Source organism: Symphodus melops (genome assembly GCF_947650265.1).
Source record: "Symphodus melops genome assembly, chromosome: 18".
NCBI lineage: Eukaryota > Metazoa > Chordata > Actinopteri > Labriformes > Labridae > Symphodus > Symphodus melops.
In genome coordinates this window covers 22,330,764-22,352,096 of record NC_136708.1, presented here as the reverse complement: position 1 = coordinate 22,352,096, position 21,333 = coordinate 22,330,764, and the positions used below count along the sequence as shown (strand labels likewise).

Here is a 21,333-nt window from a genome sequence, read left to right as displayed (position 1 = left end):
CCTTCGACTGAGCGTTTCCAATGGCTGCACCATCGATGCTCAGACTTATTTCCACTCGTGTTCGTTCTCACAAACATTTTATAAAAGTGTTTGTGTCTGATGTTTATGCAGAGTGAAATGCTTTTTGGAGCGTGAACCTTTACCAGAGCTTTAAAATATTCATCATTACAGCCGTAAACAACTTCAAATGAATAAGGATGGATCTGCTGGGTTATACTGTGTGTGTGTGTGTGTGTGTGTGTGTGTGTTGTGTGTGTGTGTGTGTGGGTGTGTGTGTGTGTGTGTGTGTGTGTGTGTGTGTGTGTGTGTGTGTGTGTGTGTGTGTGTGTGTGTGTGTGTGTGTGTGTGTGTGTGTGTGTGTGTGTGTGTGTGTGTAGGGGGGGTCTTTTAAATATGGCCTTTTACACTGTCACGCGACACATTAGCATGAAGCGTCACTCTGATACAGAATGAACAATAGTTTCTGTTGCAGCAGGTTTTTAAAAACATCCTGTGAGACATGAGATCGTTAAAAACGAGTTAGCTAACGATGTTTTAGCTAAATGAGCGTGTGTGTGTGTGTGTGTGTGTGTGTGTGTGTGTGTGTTATTGAACATGTTGCATGATCACACGGAGCTGAAAGATGACGCTCGCTCAGATCCATTTTTATTTGATTTGTTCGTCTGTATCCACACGCAGGCCGTTAGACTCCCTCACTGCAGACATGTCCTCTCACGTCCTCTCACGTCTCCCTCACTGCAGACATGTCCTCTCACGTCCTCTCACGTCTCCCTCACTGCAGACATGTCCTCTCACGTCCTCTCACGTCCTCTCACGTCTCCCTCACTGCAGACATGTCCTCTCACGTCCTCTCACGTCTCCCTCACTGCAGACATGTCCTCTCACGTCTCCCTCACTGCACACATGTCCTCTCACGTCCTCTCACGTCTCCCTCACTGCAGACATGTCCTCTCACGTCTCCCTCACTGCAGACATGTCCTCTCACGTCTCCCTCACTGCAGACATGTCCTCTCACGTCCTCTCACGTCTCCCTCACTGCAGACATGTCCTCTCACGTCCTCTCACGTCTCCCTCACTGCAGACATGTCCTCTCACGTCCTCTCATGTCTCCCTCACTGCAGACATGTCCTCTCACGTCCTCTCATGTCTCCCTCACTGCAGACATGTCCTCTCACGTCCTCTCATGTCTCCCTCACTGCAGACATGTCCTCTCACGTCCTCTCATGTCTCCCTCACTGCAGACATGTCCTCTCACGTCCTCTCATGTCTCCCTCACTGCAGACATGTCCTCTCACGTCTCCCTCACTGCAGACATGTCCTCTCACGTCCTCTCATGTCTCCCTCACTGCAGACATGTCCTCTCACGTCCTCTCACGTCTCCCTCACTGCAGACATGTCCTCACGTCCTCTCACGTCTCCCTCACTGCAGACATGTCCTCTCACGTCTCCCTCACTGCAGACATGTCCTCTCACGTCCTCTCACGTGTCCTCTCACTGCAGACTTTAAAGGTTCCTTCCTGGTTTCTTCTTCTCCCTCTGCAGGAGCGGCGTTTGGCCGGCTGGTCGGGGAGATCATGGCCTCCCTGTTTCCTCATGGCATCGTGTTTGATGGCATCCTTTACCGCATCATCCCTGGAGGGTACGCAGTCATTGGTCAGTTCCCCCTTACCCCTCCCCCCCCCTCCCCGCACACACACACACACACACACACGTTTGATCACTACTGACCTTTCTCTGACCTTCAGTTCAGAGCAGCATGGCAGAGACAACGCTCGACAACCTGCAATTACAATCAAGTCTGAAAATGATTTACCAGTGCAGAACTTCCTCCTCCTCTTCCTCCTCCTCCTCCTGCCCCTCCTCCTCCTCCTGCCCCTCCTCCTCCTCCTCTGCACTTTAGCGTCCACATCATCACAGTCAGCACCTCCTCCTCTTTCTCCTCCTCCCTCTGTTCTTCAGCAGTGGTCAGCATGTCTTCCTCTCGACTCCTCTTCTGTCTCTTCTTCTCGCTTCCTCCCCCGTCTCTCGCTGCTCCCTGTCATCGTCTCTCCTTGTCAAGTCGTCCTCCTCCTCTCTTCTCCACCTCCCTCCCTTTGTTCATCCTCCTCTTCCTCCTCCTCTCTTCTCCACCTCCCTCCCTTTGTTCATCCTCCTCTTCCTCCTCCTCTCTTCTCCACCTCCCTCCCTTTGTTCATCCTCCTCTTCCTCCTCTCTGTTAGATCATGTGACCTCTTTGCTGACCCAGAAACATGGCCGTCCTGGTTGACACCCATCCGTCCTCCTCGTCCTTTGATCCCACCTTACCTCCTTGTGTGTCTCCTTCCCTTCCTCCTCACATGTCGTTGTGGATCTTTTTCTTGCTGCTGCTCTTCACACACCTTCTCATTCTTTGCTTCTAAACACCTGACACCAGATTCACTCTTCCTCTGTTCTTCTCCTCTCAGTCTCCTGTTTCCTGCCCCTCCTTTCATGCAGCTCTTTTACCTTTTAGTGTGTGCTCACTGAATCCCCTCCCCCCCCGACAGGAGCTGCAGCGTTGACAGGAGCCGTCACTCACACCGTGTCCACGGCAGTGATTTGCTTTGAGCTGACAGGCCAGATCTCCCACATCCTGCCCATGATGGTGGCAGTGATCCTGGCCAACATGGTGGCACAAGGCCTGCAGCCGTCCCTGTACGACTCCATCATCCAGGTGAAGAAGCTGCCGTACCTGCCCGAGCTCGGCTTCGGACACATGAGGTCGGTGCTGGTCTCACACTCCACCTCAGTCCTGAGGTTCTGGAAGGTTCCAGTCCGGTCTTTGCACGTTGTTAAAGCTGTTGTGTCTGCGTGTCCTGCAGCCAGTACAACATCTTTGTGGAAGACATCATGGTGAGGAAGGTGAAGTTCATATCGTCTCAGTCCACATACAGAGAGGTCAAACTGCTGCTGGACTCCTCCTCCCTCAAATCCATCCCGCTGGTCGACTCAAGAGGTGAACAGGGACCGGGGGGGGGGGGGGTTCAGGATGTGGCCTACAGGTGGAGGAGGCTTGCAGGCATTTGTAACTGATAAGGAGTATTTCATGTGGATGGGGGGGGGGGGGGGGGGGGGTCCAGGATAAGACTCCAGCTGCAGAATGGGACCGAACATCTGGAAGGGACAACGAGGGGAGATGATGACTTTAGTGAAGGTTGTGTGAAGGTCACAGAGAACAGTGAGCACGTCCGAGTAATCTTCCCCTCTGCTTCCAGACTCTATGATCCTATTGGGCAGCGTGGACCGGCTGGAGCTCCTGGCTCTCTGTGATTGGTGGTTGTCACCGGAGAGAAGGCTCCTGACGCAGGTGAGGAGAGCCGTCTGTCCGCTCTGACCGTAGCTCGTTTCCCATAATGCCTTGAGCCAAGTCACTTTATTTTTCTGCTCTTGATTCAAACATGTTGATTCAGTTTTTATATTCAGCACTTCAGAGGAAGTTGAGTTTTCGTTTGAACAAGCTGCAGGTCTCCTCTGAGTCTTCTCTGTTTTGACCGCGTTACCATGGAGACAGGCCCGCCGCGACTTCAGACCTTAGAGTGGAATAAAAGTCCCTGTTCAGTTTGATGGATCCGTCTGGTTCCATTTAAAATGTTTGGTGGAGGACGGGATCAGCTGAGAGTAGAAATGTAAGCGACAACCTTCACCTGGTGCACACCTGACCGTGTGGATGTGTTCAGGGGCGGAGCCTGCAGGAGCAGAACCAGTGTCAGCAGCACAGCTGGGAGTCCTTTGCTTTTGTAGACGAGGAGGAAGAGGAGGACGGAGAGAAGGTGGGCTCCATCACATGATCTGTGTTCATTGTTTTATGACAGAAGGAGCTTCTGATTGTTCTGTGTTCTCGTCCTGTCTGCAGGGCAGCCCGGTGCAGGAGGAGAGGAACGGACCCCTCCCTCCTCCAAAGCCTCCGGAGCCTTCGTCCAACCACACGGCTCCTGCTCCCGGTGAGCGCACACGTCTTCCTCTTTGTTCTGGTCTCTGCTCAGGCTGCTGAGGGAGGGAGGAAGACCCGACGAGCGCCACAGCTTCTTTTCTTTATGAGAAACTTTCATGAAATCAAAGCAGCACGTGTGTGTGTGTGTGTGTGTGTGTGTGTGTGTGTGTGTGTGTGTGTGTGTGTCAGAGTGAAGTGGGAGCTGAATGTAGAGAAACTATGACGTGATGGGAAACAACGCTGCATGTGTTTTAAATGTCTGCAGTTTGTTTACGTTATGAAGAAACGTCATCACCTTCATATTTATTTATTTTTACCTGAAACCTGCGTTGGATTCGTGACGTTATCTGAAACGATCCTTCTGCTCGTTAACGAGTTGATCCCTTCATGTGTGTTTCCTGCTCGGCCCTCAGCAGCTGTGTGTGTGTGTGTGTGTGTGTGTGTGTGTGTATCCGTGGTGGGACAGTCACATGACGTCACATTTCAACAGACAGCCGGTGAAATGGTATCCAAGCAACAACGAAGTGAGGACGTGCTCGCTCAGACAGTCTTTCTAAACATGTATTTGTTGACCTTCACTCTTCTTCTCTTCACCTGTGTGTGTGTGTGTGTGTGTGTGTGTGTGTGTGTGTGTGTGTGTGTGCGTGCGTGCGTGCGTGTGTGTGCGTGCAGACAAAGCTCCTCTGCAGTCTGTGAGGAGGACGCTGCGGAGTCTCTTCCCCTCTCAGAGCAGACAGACGGAGGGACAGTCTCAGGTCGGTCTGACGTCTCACACGGCAGCGTGAATGTTTCCGCTCGGTGACACGATGTGCTGCCGTGTCTTTGTTCTTGTTTGATTTTAAACGCCTCTGATGGGAGCGGTCTGTGTGACGGTCTCCGACAGGTGTTGGCAAACTCTTCCCTCGTTTGTTATGAATCATTGAAATGCAAATAAGCCAAAGCCCTCCCAAAACGTCCCAACGCTGAACGCCGCTCGGTTATAAATATTTATCCGTTATTCTTTCAGGGGGAATTTTTCATTAAGGGCTCTGCTTTCTATTCAGCGTGACACACACACACACACACACACACTGATCTGATTGACAGAGGCACAAGAATACACAAACGCTTCCTCGTCCTCAGAACAAACTCCCCCGAGTGGAGCGTCTCTCTTCCCGACCTCCTCTCATATGGAAATGTGTGAGCCACATGCTGGAGGTGCAGCGATTATTCGGCCTGGCAGGGGAAGCGATACATGTCATCTCCCTGAATGAAAACCACAGTGGAAATAAGCATATGCTTGTAAGCTCGCAAGATTAGGATTTGATTTTTGTTGTGCCCGCTGCAGCGGCGGGAGAATTACCCGTCTGATTCTCTATTATGTTTCTGGATTCAGTCCGACTCCTGCGTGCGGATTGTTTTTACAGCAGCGAGCCGCGATCCTGCTGTCCTGAATATCAAACAGCTTCACAGTAGGAAAAGTGCCACCAGCAGCAATCAGCTGTTTGTCCTGTGCGTGGCAGGTGAGCAGACACTGACCTATCAGTGATAAACAACAACAATGGAAACACACAGCTGCTGTTTTTAAAGAGCAAACTATCAGGGGAGCTTTTAAAACATGTCTCACAGCAGCTTTGACAGACGTAAACTAATAAACAACAGAAACACACTCAGAGATTCTGACGCCAACCTCAGAGCGACAGAAGGTGTTTTTATCCTTCTAATATTTGATGCTTTTATCCGATGTGAGCTGATCTCAGGTGGCTTCTTGTTATTATCAGTAAACTGGTTTTTTTCTTCGTGTGTCTGCAGGAGCCGAGTCCTCCCCCTCTCTCTGACACGATGACACCTGAAGAGGTACGGCACTGTTTGACAGCTTTCACACGTCGGAGAGTTTAAACTCGCCCTCGTGAGTTTAAGTCACCGAACCTTCAGTCCGAACGAGAGACGGAAAAATGTGTCGCTTCGCTCAAGCGTTTCTAAATCCTCCGTTTGACAGTCTGAACACCTCTCTCACACACACACACACACACACACACGTGCTCACAAAGCTCAATATTGAATCTCACTTCACGTCACAAGTAGGTCACAGGTGTTTCTGTGTCACATCCACAAAGAGGGAGAAATGGGGCACCTTGTATCTGCAGTGTGAACACAGGCTGAATGTTAAACGAGACTTCTTCCTGTGTTCAGAGCACCCAAACAGTATCGTGCTCCCTCTCTCTCACTCTGCCTGGCACTCTCCCAAAAGGCCCCGTAACACCTCCCCTGTGAGTCCTCCCAGACGGCGGCCCCCGTCACAGCGGGTCGGGGCGCCAAGGTAAAATCTACAGAGAGGCTAAAAGGTGTCAGACATCCTAAATCTCAGAGGGGAGGCCGCTGACACGCAAGGACACAGCACAGGGTTTCAAGGTTTCATTCACAGCTGCACACACACACACACACACACACACACACACACACACACACGCTCTGAAGTAATGAAATGTGGTCAATCTTCGTGTTCGGAGGAGTACGCTGCGATGTATTAATGTAAGCCAGCGTGGAAACAGACGCTGAGTGAAGCTCAGTTTGGATTCAGGAGTTGATGAGAGCGGCTCTGAGCTAACACCAGCCCAGTCTGTGACCTCTGTGACCTTGCTTCTCATTGGCTGCTGCAGATCAAAGCGTGGGAAGAGGCGGAGATGGACAATCCGATGGAAATCGACGAGATACGAGTCGACCCTTCGCCTTTCCAGCTGGTGGAGAGAACGTCGTTACACAAGGTTGGTACGGAGCGAGAGAGAGAGGATGACGCCTCGGTCACATGCATTCGACGGTTGCTAGGCAACGTAACGTAAACAATCAAGTTTCAGGATAATAAACAGCGTTATTAATTATATTAGACTTCATTTTGTTTCCAACACTCAAACATGACGAGTCATCTTTAAAGACAATAAATCTCAAACACGTCTTCTTCATTCCTTCATCGTTTGCATGAAATGACTCGGCTCGTTCGCCTGCAGTCGTTGTTGTTGTTTTTTAAGCTGCATAAATCCAGCGAGGGCCGGAGTTAGTCACGCACACAAACAGTTTCTGAGCACCTCAAGCTGTCTTTTGTTGAATTTCTCTCCCTCTGCTTCATCCAGCGAGCAGCATGCGGGTGACCTCCACTGTGTGAGCGTTTAAAACACGCCTCACAGGCCGACTGTGTGAGAGCAGAAAGAATACATGAACCTCTATTATTATTATTATTATTATTATCATTATTATTATTATTATTATTATTATTATTATTATTAAAGCCAGCTGAACAATGCTCTCTCCTCATTATGACAAACCTGATGCAGGGTTTGCAGATGTCTTGTAAGCAGCTTGTAGCTGATGATGTCATTGTCATGCTAATACTCTTGAGTAGAAGGAGGCTTTGAGATGCAGCGTGTGCTGATGCATACAAAGAGCTCATCCAGAGTGACCTGAGCCCGGCTGTGTGAACACAACAGACACTCTTCATCATCTCCGTGTCTGAAGCTCGGAGCCTGGAAACAGTCTGGTGTTTTTCTGCTCTGAGAGCAGGAAGTTGGTCGTCATGTGACGTGCGGTCTTTCTCCCTCCACAGACCCACACCTTGTTCTCCCTGCTGGGACTCAGTCACGCCTACGTGACCAGTATCGGCAAACTGGTGGGAGTCGTCGCCCTGAAGGAGGTAAGAACTTCACCTCCTGCTGAAGGTCGCCTGGAGCGATTCTCTCTTTGAGTCCACTTCTCGAAGTCTCCTCTGGCTGCTTTTGACTTTGTGAGGCGAGAAAAAAAAAAAAACCTAACGTGCTCCGAGTATTTATCTAGAATAATCGATCTTCATGTCTTTCATTCTATTCTGTCGTTCTGTCTCCATCCTCTGAGTGTGCCTCCTCCCTCATTAGATCTGAGTTATTATCACTACATCCCATCATACATGTTTCCCTCCGAGACGCCGGCAAAGCAAACCGCCGTTCATCAATCATCTCGTGTCTCTGTTTCCATTTCTCAAACATTTTGTGCCACAACTTCCCCTCAAATCTTCTTTGTTTTCTTATTCCCATAAAAGTCCCTGACAACGATCTGTTGGAGAGTACGAGACACGATGTAAAAAGATTCAATCAAAGATGGCGGACAAAGTGACAGACGTCCCAACACATTGCAAGTTCTCAGTAACGGGTGCGAGACCTGAAGGTGTCCTAAGTCTAGTACCCCCTTAATGCCCACGTCACCCGAGCCCTGCTCAGCGCTGCTGCGTGCCATCCGACGTTTTTCCGGTTAAGTCCGTGTGAAAGAATCGGTCATCAAGAAGTGTTAAAACAAAACTGCTTCTCTTGTTCCCCCTCGTTTTTTTATACTCTAAACTTTTCTCAACATTTTTCCTTCCCTGCCCTCCCTTCCTTCCTTCCTTCCTTCCTTCCTTCCTTCCCTCCTTCCTTCCCTCCTTCCTTCCTTCCTTCCTTCCTTCCTTCCTTCCTTCCTTCCTTCCTTCCTTCCTTCCTTCCCTCCTTCCTTCCTTCCCTCCTTCCTTCCTTCCTTCCTTCCTTCCTTCCTTCCCTCCTTCCTTCCTTCCTTCCTTCCTTCCCTCCTTCCCTCCTTCCATCCTTCCTTCCCTCCTTCCTTCCTTCCTTCCTTCCTTCCTTCCTTCCCTCCTTCCCTCCTTCCATCCTTCCTTCCCTCCTTCCTTCCTTCCTTCCTTCCTTCCTTCCTTCCTTCCCTCCTTCCTTCCTTCCTTCCTTCCCTCCTTCAGCTCCAGAAGGCCATCGAGGGCTCCACACGCTCCGGTGTCCGGCTCCGTCCTCCTCTCGCCAGCTTGCGAGAAATCAGCAACCACAACTCTGTCACTAAAGCTCCCCCGTCCTCTCCCACTGCTCCTTCCTCTCTGTCCTCCGTCTCTTCTGCTTCTCCGTCTCCCGACCCCCAGCCTTCTCCCCCCTCTGCCCCTCCCCCCTCTGCCCCTCACCAACATCCTCAGCCAGAGGGCGAGACAGAGGTGAGGATCGAGGGTGTGAGGTCGGAGGATGTGGAGGAGAGCAGCAGCGGCACAGTGAACGACAACCTGTCGCTCCCCCCCCTCCTCCCCCCCTCCCCCTGTCCCCCCCTCCTCCCCTCCTCCTTCTCCCTCCCTCCTTCTCCCCCCCCTGGCAGCCCTGCGGGGGCTTCTTGAGGGAGATGAAGACAGTGATGACGAGCCCATGGTTTAGATTAGACATGAGTGATGGTTACATTTTTTTTATAATGGAAAACTTTTATAATGGTGTGAGTGTTTCCTTCTCTTCTTCATGTGTTTCCTGTTTACCTCTTGTTGTCACCTTAAGGCAGAGCAAAGTAAACAAACCCTCGCGTTAGCTTGAAGCCACTTTAAACGTCTGAATGTTTATCTGTTGTTATATGAAGATTATGCATCTCTCTCTCTCTGATTCCGTCTGCTCATTTCTCTCTGTGCTGATCAGCGTTAGCTTGTTTGGTTAGCTTGTTTGTAGAATAAGTTACAGTCTTCACTCTGTTCATGCTGCTAAATCTTTTCATTCGCTGACCAATGGGCCGCTGCGACCAGCTTCATACAAATAGTGACGCAGAAGTAAGATGGTGGCACTAACAGTCCTGGTGAAGGAGCGTCTGTAGCTACCCCAAAAAAACAAAAAGTTCCTGGAGTGTCCACTAGAGGCTGGCTGCAGTACCTGGAGTGTCCACTAGAGGCTGGCTGCAGTACCTGGAGTGTCCACTAGAGGCTGGCTGCAGTACCTGGAGTGTCCACTAGAGGCTGGCTGCAGTACCTGGAGTGTCCACTAGAGGCTGGCTGCAGTACCTGGAGTGTCCACTAGAGGCTGGCTGCAGTTCCTGGAGTGTCCACTAGAGGCTGGCTGCAGCAGCACAGGAAGTCACATACACACCCATTCAAAAAGCCTGTTTTTACAGCAGACATGAACATGTTTACAGCCTGCTTCAAAAAACCAAATAGGTGTGATTAGCTCATGTCTCCATCCACACACACTGTACGGGGGGGAATGTTTTGATGACTCAGCAGTTTTGATTGGATGAAGGATCAGAGTTATTCACAATAAGGCGTGTAGCTGAGCTGATTGACAGGTGGGCGCCGTGTAACGGTTTGTCAGGAGGCTTAAAACCCGCCTCAGCTCTCAGCCTGTCGTTAGCTTGACTCAGAGTTAGCCTGAGACAGCATTTCCAGCACGGAGACCGCCATCCATGGGACTCCAGCGCCCCCTGCAGGGACACACGGGCACTCCAGCGCCCCCTGCAGGAACACACGGGGGACTCCAGCGCCCCCTGCAGGGACACACGGGCACTCCAGCGCCCCCTGCAGGAACACACGGGGACGACACTCAGGGTTCAAACATTCATATTTACAGCTGTAACATTAATCATCAGCCCAAATCATGAAATCACAGATGCAGGTTGTAATCTGTGCGCTGGATTCCTGCCGTAGGTTGAATCATCATCGTCTTCAGTGACTTAATACGGCGCCATTTTACATCCTGATTCATGTTGGTCGTGTTTTTCTGCTCCTCTTCCTCTCTGAAACAAAATGCTTTCTCAACCTCAAAATCTTCATCTTCTTCTCTGGTGCCTGTTCGCCTCTGTTCTTCAGCCACTGATGCGAAAAGCAGACAGCGCCCCCTGCTGGTTAAAAGAAGAGTATGGCATCTATTTATTTTTGTCTTATCGATTTAAATGGTTCTTATCTGTCTTGGTTTTTGATTGTATTAAAATGTTATTGAAGGCTTCTTGAAGCGAGATAATCCCCGTATGGAAGCTGAGTTGTACTAATACATCTGATCCATTTATTGATCTGCTGATCATCAATGCAAAGTCCAAATAAAAGAAATAATAAATATTGATATTGTTGCTCCTCCTGGCTCTGCACAGTAGATGGTTGATTCGTTCCTCTCAGACGACAGCTGCAGCTATTGATGTATTTTCTGTTCTGGCATCAGGCCGCCTGGATAACAGCAGACTAATGGAGCTGCTCGCTCCGCTGTGGAAGATTGGCCAAAGCCCCAGAACGACCTCCAAACTGTGTGCTGACCTTGTGGATGCAGCCTCCGAGCTCATCTCATCACGCTTACGTTGATCGATGGTGCAGCTGAAGGCGGCTGACGACAGCTGCACATATTTTTTATTTTTTTTTACCCCAGTTATCCCAACAAGGACACCTTCCAGGATTAACAAAAAAAAACATGCTGAAGATGATGATAAAGACGAGATTTCAGAAATGCCCCCCTAAAAGAATCCACAGCAGATACAATCCAGAATGTGTCGATGAGCTCATTCAGGTCTGAAGCTTCTTAAAAACATCCAATCAGTGCATTTCTGTCCATGTGTTCAGAAAGTTCAGGAGCTGCAGTATTCTCACGTCCTCGGAGGAGCTGTCCGTGTTGATGATGAGGACTATACAGTTTACTGTCTCAAAAACACAAAACAAAAACCTCTTCAGTGTCGAGAGGAGACCACAGGGGGCGCCAAAACCAACACAAATCTCTCCTGAGCTCTTTACAGGAGACAAAAGTTCATTGAATTCTCTGAAACTGAAACATTCAGGTTGAAAGCAGAAATGCTGTCGTGGTGTCCTTTAGTTTCAAACACGGTGAGCGATGACCTCCGCTCTTTGTCTCAGGTCCTAAAACAGAGAAACAGTATTTTGTTATCATAGCGTTCTCCAGGCTGTGAAACTCTTGTAAAGATAAGGAGCTGTTAGTGTTTGATACCATCACAGGTCTTATAAACGTCATCTCCCCATGTCTTAACGACCTTCAGGTTTGACCTCTAAATGTCGTCTTTACATCAAACCCACACACAACTCGTCACTAAAGCAGGGACTTCATCTGTCCTGCAGCCTTCCTTTAATTTATTCAAATGTATGTTAAAAATACTCTGAACACACACACACACACACACACACACACACACACACGGCTCAAAAAGATGAAAGCAACAGGAGCTCTTACCTGCTCTCAGACGAGGAGGGGGGGATAAGATGATCATTAAAGAGTTTCTGTGGAGACTTCAAACAGCAGACACATCTTAAAGGCCCAGTCTGTCCACCTGTGTGCATGCTGACTGTGACGGGAGCCAATCAGAGGACAGAACAAGTCTGTCCACCTGTGTGCATGCTGACTGTGACGGGAGCCAATCAGAGGACAGAGCAAGTCTGTCCACCTGTGTGCATGCTGACTGTGACGGGAGCCAATCAGAGGACAGAGCAAGTCTGTCCACCTGTGTGCATGCTGACTGTGACGGGAGCCAATCAGAGGACAGAGCAAGTCTGTCCACCTGTGTGCATGCTGACTGTGACGGGAGCCAATCAGAGGACAGAGCAAGTCTGTCCACCTGTGTGCATGCTGACTGTGACTGGAGCCAATCAGAGGACAGATCAGAGTGAGGTGGTGGAGCGTAAAGCAGAGAGGCTTACAGACCTGTGTTGATCCGAAGCCGTGGTGCTGAACACGGTTCGGACCATGACTGCGTGTTTTGGAGGCACCATAAATAAAGGTCACAGTAAACGTGTGTGTGTGTGTGTGCATGTGTGTGTGTGCATGTGTGTGTGTGTGTGTGTCACAGAACAGCAGCAAGAAGATGACTTTCCCAGAATATATATATTTAACACAAACAAAGGTACATTCATACATACATACAGTCTTACATTCGTACTGATACACATACGTTTATTGGATTTTTTAGTTTTTATAAAAAGCAATTTGATATATTATTACTTTGTATACTGTGTTATACTGTAAGGGCTAGGTCACTGTTAAAAAGCATGCACTTTCCTGTGGTTGTGTGTTTGCAAATGACTCAAAGCAGGTTCAGCTCGATCCATCCGAACAACAGCTCATCCTTCTGCAAGCTGTCAATCAGCTGTCAATCAGCTGTCAATCAAAGCTAAATGAACCAATCAGCAAATAGATGACTTTTCTGTTCGCAGGTCTCCGATGAAACAGAAACTTCCTGCGCTCGAGCACTTCGAACAAACCGCTCACAGTGATTTGCAAACACTGTTCCCAAGTTTTTATTGAGTCCATGTTTGTTGTATTGCACTCAATATTTCATTAGGCCCTGTCGGTCCTCGTTTGTCCTCCCATCTATCGGGTCAGTCCCGGTTCTTTGGTCCGATAGGTCCCGACGTCATGTGACTCCATCTCATCTCCATTCGGTCACTTAGTTAAAGTCTCCTGTCTGTGTTTGATATCACGTACGTCCAAGCTTCGTTTGTACATCACACTCACGTCTGAAAAGTCTTCTGATGTATCTGACCTCGGTGGGTCTAGTGGGGGGTGTCGGGTGGGTAGAATAGTTGGGGGGTTGTAGGGTTGATAGAAGTAGCTTGATTGATTTTGCTGTTTTTCACAGTTTTTCGTCCTGTGTGATTCAGTTGGTCGCAACAACAACAATGGAGCTCTCTTCTGCCTCCTCCTCTTTCTCTCAGCAGCTGGACAATGCAGGGCGTGACGTTGAAGGGTTTCCTCCCGCCACAGAGTCCGTGGTCTGTGCTGGGAGTCCTGGACTGGAGCCTCTGGTGGAGGGAGAATCCTCCTTCAGAGGGGACGGGGTCAAAGAGCGTGGCTCTGGCTCCAAGGTTAATGTAACCTCTTCTACCTGTAAGACAAGAGGAGGTCAAACGGATGCATTAGTTATGACTCAGACTGGGGACAGCCTTCATATATAAGACCAGTCTCCTGTGGATTCATGTCCCAGTTCCTGTCCTGGAAGCAGTCGTCCTCTCTACCCTGAAGAATATCTTCTTTATGGTCAAGCTTGTAGATAGATAGATACTTTATTGATCCCGAGGGAAATTCAGGGGTTTCCAGTCTGATAAACATCAACGTTGCTTTTTTGACTTGTCACAGCTCATAACTGGAACTCAGTTAGCTCGGTGACATCATTCCCAGCGACTTCTGAGGTAACTGGAAAAGCACCAAGGGACACACTGCTAGCCTTATTCACGCTGCGTGTTACTGAGCAGCCAGGATCTGATACAGAATTCATGTTGATGAAACTGATCCATCCTCTGTCCTCTCCTCTCGTCTTTCTTTGATCCAAAGAGAAACTTTCATGGTCACAGAAGAAACTCACTTTTGTCAGCTCCTCGTCTCTTCATGCTGCTCTGGATCCCTTCAGATTCAAGCTCCGGCTCCTCTCCGACCGTCTCGACCACTCCTCCGACCATTTCCGCCATCTGTCCGCCAGCTGCTGGACGATGTCCACCTGCAACCAGTTAAGTTTGCTGATTTAATTTGTTATCGTTTTTGTTGGACTGGAAACTGACAGTTGAAATGCAAACGCTGGCATCATTCATAGAAAGAAGAGACAGACAGAGAAAGATGGACTGTCCCCACCACAGCTTGGTTTGCCTGTTGCGTGACATCAGAGAGAAAGAGCAGATACTTAGACGAGCACCACAGACACAGATGCTGAATCCAAATGCCTCGAGTTGCAAACTTGCGGACTTTCCAGCATGCTACCCTGAAGACCGGGCAGTGTTTAAGGGGGGCCGTGTCAAAATTCATCAGGTCCATGTTTGGCTATCATGCAGACTTTTGGCAGTGCTCCATGCAGATTTCTAGCCTGTCTCTACCTTAGCATCTCCCCTGGTAGTTTCTCCCATCATTCACTGCACTACAGCTGTGTGATAAATGTGCCTGCTGGTATAAACAAAAGCCAGATCCAGAAAACAAAAAAAAACAGATTAGCCAGGATGAAAGCACGCATTCGAAAAAAAGATTTTCAAAATGTTACATCAACTATAAAAATCCACTTTTTTCACCTTTAAAGAGACGTGCCTGAAATATGAGATCAGATCAAATAAACCTTGGATCCCCGACAACAGCAATAAAGTATAAAATGCATTATAAGGCATGCTGTCTTCCAGTGTATAAAAGGGGTGTCATCCAGGAACAGAGACTTGATGCTTACACTACTGTATAGATGCTCATGCAGCACTCATAGCTGCTCTCCCACAATCTGCTAGATCTAGTCCGCAGAGTCTGTAATCTGACCATTTGGATTCAGAAGGCGATTGCCTACATGGTGTGCCTCCACCTGCGCAGCTCCCCACAGGTCAGCTAGCCGAGGGTGGGTGGAGGACCGAGACTGTGGATGGTGCTGTTGGGGAGTGGCTTGGAGGGAATGGGAGGCACTGTGTGGCCTGTGCTCCATGGGCTGCAATCAGGAACAGAAAAAGACAAATATTTAGAAAAAAAACTCCATTTTATTTAAAGTGGCTGATTTGGTTGTTGATCGTGATTTATGGCTAAACAGTGTTTTTCTGTTGCCACCAACAAGAGCCCACAGTTACTGACCTATGTAGCTGTAGTTAGTGCATCACTGCCTAGTCATGCCAAACATGACAAAGCACTTTTATTCCTCCAGCTTTTTCCAACCTTTTTCCATTTTTGAGCCTCCTTCTAGTCTCTCATAATAGTCGTGCTTCTGCTTTGAAAACCCCTTTCAATTATAGTGCAGCCGAGTACATTAGGGAAATGTCTCCGGCTCTTCAGCCAGACTGATGCTCACAAAATTGACCGACTGATTGAAAAGCGTTATTATAAATGTAATTTAATATATTCAATAGTCGGCCTCACACGGGGCACCACGCGCTAAAGCTAACAGGCTCATTTCCATTTTGGTCCGGATCAGTCCACCTTTTCTGAAACACAGTCCCCGACCTTTTTCCAGTTAATATTTCATAACCTTCAGTTTTTTAATGAGCTCTGAGATGTGCTAATGCACAAGTGACCAAGAAAGCTGGAGAAGTCTTTTTGGATGCCGCGGGTCATCGAGATTCAAAACCTGTCAGCAGTCTGAAGCTTCGTTTTAGCAATATTTACAGCCCACGTTTGTTGTTACAGACGACACTAAATCTGATTACCTGTTGTCCTTTTTTTGTTTGGTTGTTTATCTTCTGAGTTATATGAGCAGTTTATAGGATAGGCAGAAATAAACGTTGGACTTCAGCCTATTATGTTTTGTTTCTGTAAGTGGACCATTTACAAAAATATCTTTTACTCTTGTTGTTTTTTTGATAAAGGACCAAAATAAAATAATCCTTCATGTGTTGTCCTTCAGCCTACATGAGGAGTCGGTGAGCCGACCTGCTGCTGGTACTGCAGGAGCTGCTGCTGCTGGTACTGGTGGAGCTGTTGCAGCTGTTGCAGCTGGTTGGAGCTGGTTGTGCTGCGGCAGGGTGAGATGAGTCTGCTGCTGTTGAAGGTAACTGCCTACTGTCCCCTCGTAGCCCTCGGCAGGCGTCCCCCCTGCTCCACTGCTGCCTCCTGGAACACACACTCAACGCTTTAGAGACACACTCAGGTGTGGTGTGCGGGATAACAGAGGAGATCCTCAATCCTCACCAGCTGCCATAATGTAAGAGCCCCACCAGGTGAGGCCATGCCCGAGGGTTGGCTGGTGATTGGGTCCCAGGCGTCTGTGGATGACAGGCAGTACAGGCCCTGTGAGACGTAGGTGTGAGGCCAGACATCCGCAGAGGAGTGGTGAAGTACCTGGTCTGTACGGAGAGACGAGGAAGAAGTGTGAGACAGGGAGGACTTCTTCTCTTTAAACCCCCCCCCCCCCCCCCCCCCCCCCCCCCCCCACGTGTTTGAGGGATGATCTTAGTTTCACAATCCTCCTCAAAAGGTTGGAACAACAAAGACTGGAGATTTGATCCGGATTAAAAACAGGATTTAATTACCTGATCCTCTCTCATTATGTTTCTTTAAACAATCTGTTTTGCCAGATTTAATCCTCCCTGGTCCCTGAAATCCTGCTGGGTTACTTATAAACAACAAGTCTGACTTGGCAGCAAACCTTGAAGCTTGTTTGTGACGAAGCTCTTACTATACAGACAGTATTTAAGACCATCATTATAATCAATGAAGGAGTGGAACAGACCGGAGCGTGTGCTCAGTCCGGGTGTGATCGGACTGTAAGCTAGGGCACATATGGTGCTGTTAATGAGAGCGAGGCTAAGTCCTTGTGCTAACCTCCAGGCTCCCTCAGGGCTGAACGGCGCTCTGCATTGCTCAACACAGCAAGGACTCGCACAGACAACCCTTCACAGTCTAACTGTGTGGTGAAATGAACAACATGAAAAAGTCCAGCTTTCACGTGTTTTTAATGCGCTTCAAACAAAACTGAAGCTTAGCGACGAAAAAAATGTTTTTATGACCTTATATGGTAGTTCCTGTGAGGTCACGCACGGCTTCCTGATGTCGCCTGAGGAAATTGCTCTTTCCTTCCTTTCTATCTGTTGTGTCATCGTATGTACCAGTAAACTGAACCAGCGGCAGTGTGCAGCTGTGTGTCTGCCCTCCAAACGACCTTCACAGGAAAACTGTCGCTGCAGCTCTAACGTTCCCAAAGCGTGCCTTCACCTACGATACGAACATGATGCTTCAACACGCTCTGCTCTCCTGCAGACCGGGTTCAGAGGCTAAACCTGAACCGGAGCCTCTCTGACTGCACACGTGTTTGAGCGATGGAGTACCTCTGCTCGTGATGCTCTCCTGGTTGACCTCACTGAGGTGAGCCACGCTGCCCTGGTTGGAGCCGGCTCCCATGCTGTCTCCGTCCATCGAGTTCCAGCCGAACAGAGTCGCCTCAGAGATCGCAAACTGCTGCATGATGCCTGAAGAGAGAGTCAGATCAGAGTGAGCTCAACACGATGATGTTAGAAAACTCACCTTTAATTAGTTTACTCCTCATTTTGTTTTCATTTCCTGTTTTATTTTGTTTTTTGTTTTCTGAGTTTAGTGTTTTATTTTGTAGTATTTCTGGTCTAGTGTTACTTCCTGCCTCTCTCTTTGATTGCCCCGTGTTCATTGTCAGACTCTTCCCGCTCTTTTCTGGTTTTGTTTTTGTTCTTTTGATGGACTTTGTGTTTCCTCAGGTTGTTTTTTGACTCTTTGTTTAATACACATTTTAGTCACACTGCATTGAGTCTGCTCCCTTTGTTTAGTCGCTGATCACTCAGGATATTTCTCCTTCCTGTCGATGTTCTTTCATCTCTGTATGACTCGTACTCTCTCACCTGCAGCGAAGCGGGCCTCCTTCTCTCCGTCGCTCAGGTCGCTGTACGCGTCGTTCTCCAGCCTCCTCTCTTTCTCCCTCTGCAGGTTGGTATGTCCCGGCCACCCCCATGGGCCCTGCGGATGGTTTGCCCCAGCTCTGCCACTCGATCATGTGGGCCACTTTACCCTGGGCCATGGCAGTGGGCTTGGTGACTTTGTCCTTCATGGAGCGACTCACACCTGCAGCAGGTACGGGGCCACACACACACACACACACACACTCTGTCAGAACGAGTCCTGGCCTCAGCAGTTGATGAGTCCTCGGTCTGAGGCTCGGGGGTGGAGGGGGGGTAGCATGATAATGAGATGAGTAGATGAAGAGAATCACATGACGCTGTGAGGAGAGATGATACATCCTGTTTTAAGAAGATCTCATCGTTTGGCTCGTTAGGAGACGACGGCTCATATTATTTTGGGTTGTTAGATCTTGAATATCAGATGTTTATCTGGACTCTTCAGCTGAATGTGGCTGATAATGAGCATAATTACACTTCTGTCATCGTGTGCTTAAAACCACATGAGTCACAGCTCACCTTCTGTTCAGAGCGAGCAGGTCATAATGAGACCGAGCAGCAGGCAGACTCATGTCACGAGGAGGTGACGAGTGTGACCTCTTAAAATCTGATCTTCAAGTTCTGCTTCATATTCAAACAAAAAGATTATTGTTTACTTGTTTGGCTGTATATAAAGAAGAACATCCGACGCCTGACCCAAAGTGAAGCCAGAACATTCAGAGATCCGGCCACAGTCTAATCTCTGCACATTGTTCTGTTAGCAGACGAGGCGTGACGTGAACGTCCGGCCTCATGCAGTCGATGGGATGTTTTGGCTTCATCTTTGTACAACCTGAGGAGACTGTCCATATGTTTAAACTGAGATAACTGTCAGCCTGTGATTGCATCTTCGCTCCTCGTCAGTTTTCAGAAGAAAGAGACATTTTAATGATGGAAGCCATTACTCGTCTCCTGGTAAACACGATAAACGAGGACCATTAGACCCTGCGTGATTAAAAACGTGTTCGAGAGCAGCGGGAGGAAGTCATGATCGAGTGTAAACAAAAGGCTAAGAAGGCTCCACTGGCAAATCTCTGCCCAATTAAGATGCAAATACAGGATTCAAAGTGGGGACAAATACACGGAGACAAACGCTGGCAGAGGGGCGGATCGATTAAAACATGACAGAGCTGCTCCCCCAGTCCAGAGGGCAAGTTGCAGGCTGAGCTATAAATAGAATTGTTTTTTTTTCCCCCTCAGACAAAGAGAACCCATCTCTGGTGAAATCCAACTCTCCCAGCAGAGTGTAATTGGGGATGGAAACAGGAAGAGAGAGAATGGGGGTGAGAGATGAGAGATGGGGGGGGGGGTGTTGGGGTCTTGGCTTTCAAAGGATTGAAAAAGAAAACAGTGTGAAATCAAAGCAAAGATTCAAAGTGCACTCAGACACGACAACGACGAACACTGAGGTGCTACACTGAAACACCACGGAGCACAGAGCGCCACAGTCAGAAGCACAAAGCAGCACAAAGGAGGCGACGGCCACTCAAAGACACAGAGCTGCACAGAGAGAGAGTCACAGATACTGAGGCCACGCCGCCGCCGCCGCCAGCAGCCGCCACGCCACGCCACAGAGACTCTACGTTTCCCAACACGTGTGAGGAGATGCTTCAGGAAGTGGTCAAAGTAAGTCACCTCACTTACTTCAGCTTGTTTGAAATAAGAGGTCTGATCGGGTTTCCATCAATGACTCAGCGAAACGTGTCTGTCATTGACGTCTGCTGTTGATCTCGATGGAAGAAGGGAAAGTAGGGAGTGATAAAGGAAGGGGGCACCCACAGGGGGCGGCCATGTTGGTTCCAAGCTCCTCCTCTTCCTCCCGCTCGAGAGTGAAGTCGCCTGTTGAGTCACACTTTGATCAGCGAAAGCCGCCATTGATTGGCTAAAATGAAAAGATAATTCCTGTTTTTCTCTCCCGATGTGAGAGATGATTATCGAGCCTGAGAGCAGAAACGAGATGGAGGTCGTTTTTTAATCTCGACTTCAGATTAGAAGAAAAAAAAACTTTAAAATGTTTTATAGTTTGAGTTAACACTACGGGCTGGGTCTGACATGAATCGTGGGCCGATTTGTCCTTGAAGGTGCACAGCAGGTGGGCTGTACTGGATGGGGCGGGACTGGTTGCCTAGGCAACAGAGAAAACAGGAAGCTCACAGAGAACGTGACTTTGTGGGAGCTCGGCCTATTTTAACAAATAAGAAAAACAACTGAGAAGCTGATGAGAAAGCTGAGAGTGGCTGTATTGTTTTTGGAAATATAAAATATATTTTATATATATATACAGTATGTACTTCCTGTTTGTTGTTGTTTGATGCGTTCTGTTAAACCACACGTTGATCGTCTGACTTCTGCTCTGACACCAAATAAATCGATCCACAAGAAATCAAAAATGATCTTTTCCATTAACAGGACAGGAAGTTTGTCCGACCAGTCCTCAACAGCGACTTCACCCTCGACCTCGTGCGGAGCGTGTGGAGGCAACATGGGGGCTGTTTTACCATCTAGCAGCACAGACACACACCTGACACACCTGTCAGAGAGGACTTAGCCAGGGCACCGATCCCGTAGGAGTTGGCAGACTTCCTCTTGAGACGAGGCAGAATGGACGTAGTGTCCTCCATGGACAACTGAAGAGAGAGAGGGGGGGAGGGAGGATGCGGGGGGGGGGGGTGGGGTGTGAAATGGAATAAAAGACAGTGAGGTGAAGAGAGCAGATAATTGAGGATTCAGAAAAGTGTTAGAGCGAGACAGACGTTTTAAGAGAGGGAATAAGAAAGGAGGGTTAATTATGAGGACACATTCAGGGTGAGACTGTGTCTTCTGTCAGCACAGCATCTGATAAAGTGAAAATCAAGTTAAAACCAGCATTAAATGTGATCATTAGTGATGGATACAGGATATTAATAAAAACATTTCTTCTGTCACCTTTGGCTCAAAAAAAGACTGAAGCCTTCACAGCGTTCATCTCCAGACGTGACATTAAAGGAGCGGTATATAACTCTGACCCCTACTGTTTAAAATGGGTACTGCAGTCTTCATTTTAAACATTACAGAGAGCTGCCCCCCCACCACACACACACACACACACACACACACACACACACACACACACACGTCAAATCCAGACCGTTCATAAATAACATCTTTAAGCCCTAAAAGACAGGAATCCGTGTTTGAAGATACTTTAACAAATCAGCTCATCGCTTGAACGGCTCGCTCACCGTGCAGGCTCAGGGATGTCGAACTGGCGCCAGTGCTCGTGGCAAAG

The 21,333-nt window shown here is 48.6% G+C and overlaps 2 protein-coding genes across 2 annotated transcripts in view; one reads left to right on the top strand and one right to left on the bottom strand.

Moving 5' to 3' along the window:
• LOC306839885 (chloride channel protein 1-like) overlaps positions 1–10,796 on the top strand; it is a 17,862-nt gene extending 7,066 nt beyond the window's left edge. The window contains 12 exon segments of the mRNA XM_079368831.1: positions 1,501–1,653; positions 2,526–2,739; positions 2,841–2,974; positions 3,234–3,325; positions 3,696–3,788; positions 3,872–3,959; positions 4,622–4,704; positions 5,741–5,785; positions 6,589–6,693; positions 7,527–7,613; positions 8,676–8,993; positions 8,995–10,796. Coding sequence (XP_079224957.1) covers positions 1,501–1,653; positions 2,526–2,739; positions 2,841–2,974; positions 3,234–3,325; positions 3,696–3,788; positions 3,872–3,959; positions 4,622–4,704; positions 5,741–5,785; positions 6,589–6,693; positions 7,527–7,613; positions 8,676–8,993; positions 8,995–9,129 — 1,547 coding nt within the window. The 3' untranslated portion in view covers positions 9,130–10,796.
• A 2,487-nt stretch (positions 10,797–13,283) lies between these two features.
• On the bottom strand, positions 13,284–20,707 carry LOC306839882 (uncharacterized protein; the record flags this gene model as incomplete). Its single annotated transcript, XM_079368826.1, is given in 14 exon segments — positions 13,284–13,367; positions 13,369–13,573; positions 14,018–14,128; positions 14,131–14,149; positions 14,984–15,027; positions 15,030–15,054; positions 15,056–15,103; positions 16,036–16,146; positions 16,148–16,215; positions 16,320–16,448; positions 17,430–17,570; positions 17,973–18,063; positions 18,065–18,192; positions 20,587–20,707. Coding segments are annotated over 14 exon segments (1,296 nt in total), but the record flags the coding sequence as incomplete, so codon positions are not given.
• Positions 20,708–21,333: the final 626 nt, after the last annotated feature.